The sequence below is a fragment of the Mustela nivalis genome, assembly GCF_964662115.1.
Source record: "Mustela nivalis genome assembly, chromosome: 8".
In the NCBI taxonomy this organism is placed as follows: Eukaryota; Metazoa; Chordata; class Mammalia; order Carnivora; family Mustelidae; genus Mustela; species Mustela nivalis.
In genome coordinates this window covers 118,517,780-118,523,567 of record NC_139027.1, presented here as the reverse complement: position 1 = coordinate 118,523,567, position 5,788 = coordinate 118,517,780, and the positions used below count along the sequence as shown (strand labels likewise).

At 54.2% G+C, this 5,788-nt stretch overlaps 1 protein-coding gene across 1 annotated transcript; it reads right to left on the bottom strand.

The window, feature by feature from the left end:
• Positions 1-1,836: 1,836 nt before the first annotated feature.
• Positions 1,837-3,094, bottom strand: ID1 (inhibitor of DNA binding 1). Its single transcript, XM_082745908.1, has 2 exons — positions 2,525-3,094; positions 1,837-2,302 (listed from the first exon to the last, which is right to left on the bottom strand). Exons 1-2 carry the CDS (start codon positions 2,945-2,947, stop codon positions 2,261-2,263), a joined length of 465 nt encoding a protein of 154 aa, XP_082602034.1. The 5' UTR covers positions 2,948-3,094; the 3' UTR covers positions 1,837-2,260.
• Between the last annotated feature and the right edge of the window lie 2,694 nt (positions 3,095-5,788).

Below are 5,788 nucleotides of genomic sequence, written 5' to 3'. Positions count from 1 at the left end.
GATGGTGGTGGCCGAGGCCCCCCGCCGCAGCCCCTCCCTCCCCTGGAAGGAAGCCTTGCCGTGTGTGGGAGGACGCGCGGGGGACACGCCCACGTGCCCGTGGGTGGGCTCGCAGGGGGGCGGCCCTGGGAGGGAATGGGTGCACACGTGTGCCTCTGAGGACACTCCAAGGACACACAGGCGACAGTTAATAATGATAATTTGTAGCTCTCAAATGCTGCGTGCTAAGTGCTCTAGTCTGTGTATTATCTACAATTCGGAGAAGTGAATGCTACGAATCAGCGGCGGGGTGGGGTGTTGAGTGGGGCGTGGCAAAGGGCATAATTTACTTCCAGATATTGTATTCTTTGATCAAGGCCATAACGTGCTTGGGGTGGGGAGGCACCTGGCTCAGGGTTAGTGCTCAGCGGGTGATGATCTTGCCTTTGCCCCCAATGCTGTTCATCTCTTTGAAGCCTCAGTTTATTGTTGTAAACCTGGGATCAGAATCCTGCCTTTAGCCCCACAGGGATCCGTGGGGTCCCCTGTGTAAAGAATTGAGCATTGACAAAATGTTTCTGGGGCACGTCATTTGTCCTTGGTGGGGCTGGGTTTTTCCCTGTAGGTGGTAGGGATACTGGAGGGGTGGTATCCCTAGAGCCCAACAATTGCTCAGAGGGCTGGTACTTGAACTTCAGAGGGAGGGTTTGACTGAACACAGCTGCCCCCACCTCCACCCCAGACCAGCAGAGACCTAGGAATGCCAACCAACACACAGAGCAATTATACACTTAGAAACCCACAGTATGGTTCGGAAGCTCCGGGACACACCGACCCATCCATCAAGCCAGACCCATGCAGAGATGCCCATAATGCACTGAGGCAGAACACACAAGCCCAAACAGCTGGAGGTTGCACTTATCTGCAGAACACATGTGCTCTCATTTGCCCTTCTGCATACACTCCCATGCGTATCCTTACCCACACCCCTAGGCCTGTACACCAGCAAGTGACCCAGCCCCACTAGGGGGAGAAATCTACCAGTTCACTCATGTCACTAACACAGGCCCAGACACTCCTATGCACTCCCCCGAGTACAAACTCACGCATGTCCAGACAGATAGCCCCTTGCCAATGACATCTTTCTCCCTACTCAAGAGCTGGGGACTGACTCTCCCATTCCTTCTCAGCCCACACGGGAACCCTGGGGGAGAGAGGTCTGCGTGAGCTGTCGGCATACCCGGGCCAGGGTGAGGGGGCAGAGCCTGGACCCAGAGCAGGTGGCCCAGCAGCTGTGCCCAGGCTGGCTCTGCCAACTTGCTCACCCACTTGGACGAGCTGTAAGCCCCAGGGCAGCTTGCTACAATCCAGGGCTAGGCAGTCCAACAGGGGAGGCACCTCCCACTGGGGAATGGGGCGACAGAGGTCCTGCCTCAGGCTCTGGGCAAGTCTTTCCTCTAGGTCTCCCCTTCCCCCGTCTTGGCAAAGATGGAGGTGGCCCAGTGACCAGGTTCTCCGACTTCAATGGCCTGTGGAACACTCAACCGACAGGGGTACTTGGCAGGTTGATTTTTTTTTTAACAACCTCCCCAGGTGACCCAGATGGCCCAAGACCACTTGGAGAACCCTAGAGGTCTAGAGGATTTAATTTTATGACACCAGGGAGCAGGAAAATGGCTAGTGGTGGGAAAAGAATAGACTTTAAAGACACCGGAAAACACTCAGTTCAGGTCGGTAAAAGCGACAGTCCAGATGTGGCCTTCTAGTTCCCTCCCTCCCCCCAGCACCAGCTGTGAAAAGGGTCAGGGGTCACCGGCATCCCAAGGCCCTCCCCTCAGTCCAAGAAATCACTGCAACTTTACCGCAGTCTAAAGTATTTGTTTAATAACAACAACAACAACAAAAAAAAACCACCCCACAGAACTATTGTAAAACAATATTCTTGGTGATCATTGTAATATACAATACAAAGCAATTAATTTCCTCAGAAATCTGAGAAGCACCAAACGTGACCATTTTTTAAAATGTCTGCTTTTCAAAAAATAGAAACACACTGGGGGTCCCCCAAGTCTCTGGTGGCTGGTAGGTGCAGAGGGAGGGTCAGCCTGCCTGCTCTCCTCAGTCCCCTGGCCCTGGGCTGGATCCAGCAAGCGCCCCACAGTCGCTGATCTCAATCTTGTGCCTCCCCAGCTCTGGCAAAGGCGCTCTGCAGGATCAAAGAGCATGGATTCTTCTCGCCCCCCTGGAGGGCTGGGGTCCGCCAATCCAGGAGAGAGGCGCTTCAGCGACATAAGATGCGATCGTCCGCCGGGACACATGCCGCCTGTGAAAAAGAGGGAGAAGTGAGACAGTCGGAGGGGACAAGGCTGCAAGCCCTTCCCCTCGGGCACTTTAAGTGAGCGTGTTTTCTGATCTCCGTGGCATAGCCAGGTGCCCGAAAGGATGGGGCCGACGTGGAGCCAAATACCCACCCCTCGCCTCTCTCTGGGCCTCAGTTTACCCTCCATAGAAAGAAAACGCTCGCATTCTCCAGTTCGGATCTCACCTCCGCCGCCAGGGCGCTGATCTCGCCGTTGAGGGTGCTGAGCGGAGCCCGGGCAGGGAGACCCCGGCCTCCGGGGGTCCCGACTTGGGATTCTGAGTTCAGCTCCAACTCCAGGTCCCAGATGTAGTCGATGACGTGCTGGAGGATCTCCACCCGGCTCACCTTGCGGTTCTGGGGCAGGGTGGGCACCAGCTCCTTGAGGCGCGAGTAGCAGCCATTCATGTCGTAGAGCAGGACGTTCACCTGCTGCTCGTCGAGCAGGGCCGGCAGGCGCGCCCCAGCGCCCCCAGCGCAGCGCGAGATGGCCACGCTCTGCTCGGACAGACAGCGCACCACCTCGCCCGCGCCGCCCGCGGTCTTGCCGGCCTTCAGCGCGCAACTGGGGCCCGCGGCGGCCGCGGCACTGCCACTGGCGACCTTCATGATTCTGGCGTCGGAGTAAGAGGAGGGAGGCGAAGCGCACGGAGGAGGCGGACGCCACGCGAAAGCTAAGAGCGAGAAGTTGGGAAAAGACGGTTGTAGAAAGCGAGGGCTGAAGCCGGGAGCCGTCTTTATAGAGGCGCCGCGGCTCGCCCGCCCCGCATGCCCCCACCGCCAGAGGCGGGCTCAGAGGTTCAAAAGCAACCAATGGGCGGTCTAGAGGCGTGGCCTCCGGTGCCTCTGGGTCCCGCCTCCTGCTCCACTCGTGCACCCTCACGGCCTTGGAAAGGGAACCCAAGTCTCAGGAACAGAGAGTGTGAAGGCTCGGGGCGGGGTGGCTAGTGGAGGCGAGAGCTACTTTGGTCTTCTCGTAAAGGAAGCATTGCCGACAACAAAAAGACTTCAAGAATCACTTTTCTGAGGTTCATCTTCTCAACTCTCCAGCTCCATTTTACAGATGAGAGAAACTGAGGCCCGGATGGGGAAGCGGCTAGCTCTGGGTTATCTAGAGAGCCCAGGACTACAGTCCGGGCTTCTGGGAGCCTGAAACTTAAAGCGGGCCCTCCTTTACACTCTGCCCCCCAGAGCTGGTCTCTCTTACCCAATTCCCAGAGAAAGTTGCTGGTTAATATTCCTAGAACCAGGAAGGCTTTACCCAGGCCCCTCGGGGTGGGAGCAACTAATTCGAAAAAGTCTTCCTCTGGGATTGGGGGCCCATCCTCTGGGACATGAACTGGATAGAAGGCGCCCAGAGGGGGGCTGCAAGGCCTGATTCTATCCTAAATTTGCATCCCCTGCAAAAATGCCCGAAATCTGCATCAACTAGTGATTTTAGAATTTTTCTCCCTTTTTTGGCTGTTTCCTGTCCCTCTCTCCCCCCCCTCCTCCTTCCAAAGACCTCCGATCAGGGTCTCCCTCCCACGGCGCGGCAGCTGCGGAGCTCGAGTGCTCCCCCCACCTCCCGGGCGGGTCTGTGTCAGCGTCTGAACAAGCGGCTCAGACCGTTAGACGCCAGGCCCGTGACGTCACCCATTCATAAAACCGGGACGGGCTGTCAGGCTGGCGCCGCGCGGGCGGTCGCCATGGAGACGGCAAACCCAGCTAGAGCGCTCCCCCACTGCGCCGCGCTCGGCCAGTCACCTGCGGACCTCTGGCGGGAAGCTGGGAATGCGCTCCTCGCGGGCGCGGTCGCTGGGCAAGGGTCACCTTACCTCCCCGGCTCCACACCTGGGACTCGCCCCCCAGGCTCACACCTCAGACCTCTGGGAAGTTTCTTCACCTCCTCCTCCGCACCCCTAGCTTCCCCCTCCCGCCGGGGGAGATTTGATCCCAACTCTGCAGCTGAGTGAAAAGTTAGTTGTCTCTGGCCCTTTCTGATTCCTAATAGAGTATTTATTTGCCCGGTATTTGGATAATGACAGAAACGGCTTATTGAACTCTTAGTTCGTGCAAGGCCCTGTGTACTTCAGTGTGTGCAGCCTTTGCTTTTATCAACTTCTGTAATCCTGGCCACGCCACAACTCTAGCGGGGTCTCTTTGGTTTCTTTATGCAAAGGAGGAAACTGAGGCTCAAAAAGCCTTCCAAGAACAATCGCTGTTGTAATGGCTGTATTATTATAACTGCGGCACTGTGGTGTAATGCGATTTCTTCCTGCCAGGGTAGGCAGTCCGGCTCCGGAGTCCTAGACTGTCCAGAAACGGGGGACATCGAAGTTTAGAATATCCACCCAAGGGCACACAGCTTTAGCAGGACTAAAATACTGTACCCACCAAGGAGAGAGTCGGTATTATGTTTATGGCCCCTCCTCCTCCTCCCCACCCCCCAGCAATTAATTCACTGGGTATAGCAGGTTTCCTTTTCCCACAGAAGTCTGGGGGAGGGGCCAGTGAACCTGGCTTCTGCCTCCACATGGGGGACCCAGGAAAACTGATCAGTGAGACCACCTTCAAAGGAGAGAGACATTACTAATTAATTAATCAGATTCCTCATCCCCTTTACCACACCCCCCAAACTCTCCAAACTGCCTAAGCCTTGTTTAGCAATCTTCTGATGACTGAAGGGAACATTTTGCTGTGCAAAACAATTGCTAAAGACTTGGAAAGACAATGACCAGCCAGAGGAAATTAGAGTATTAATTCATTACCCAGTGTTTATTAATTGACCCAGCAATTCTACTTGCAGGCATCAATTCCAGAGAAACCTACACACACAGACACAAAGATGTCTGCCCAAGGATGTTCACTGAGGTGCTGTTTTCAAGAGGGGAGGTTGAAGTAACCTAAATGTCCATCAACAGGGGTATTATAGGAACTATAAGTGAAACATACATGTTATGAATGGAACATCAATGCTGTGGAAGGTCTGTGCAGCAGGTGGGAAGTGGGGCTGAGAGATATCTAGATTCCACTGTTGGAGGTGAGACCAAGTATTAGACTGGGGGTCAAGGTAGAACCTCTTACATGTGAAAAAGCAAACATACTGCTCCCAAGTGCAAGCATATCTGGAAATGAATTTTTTAATTAAAAAAATTTTTTTTGAGAAATTAATTTTTAAAAAACAGGCAATCAAGCTGTGGGAAAAATTTCAAACACAGTACTATGTAATGTCTCCTATATGAAGTTCTAGAACAGGCACAACTAATCTTTGGTGAAAGAAATCAGAATGGTGGTTGCTTCTGGGGGTGGAGGGTGGGAGTTGCCACAGAAGGGGTGTGAGGGAACTTTCTAGAATGATGAAAATGTTCTATATGATGATGAGGCTGGTGGTACACAGTGCATGAATTACTCAAAACACACTGGATTGTATACGTTTGTGCATTTCATAGAATTTAAATTTCAGGGGCA

Coding starts and splice junctions, on each gene's coding strand:
- ID1 (XM_082745908.1), bottom strand. CDS start 2,947: ATGAAGGTCGCCAGTGGCAGTGCCGCGGCCGCCGCGGGCCCCAGTTGC. Junction 2,303..2,524: donor TCAGCGCCCTGGCGGCGGAG/GTGAGATCCGAA, acceptor TCTTTTTCACAG/GCGGCATGTGTCCCGGCGGA.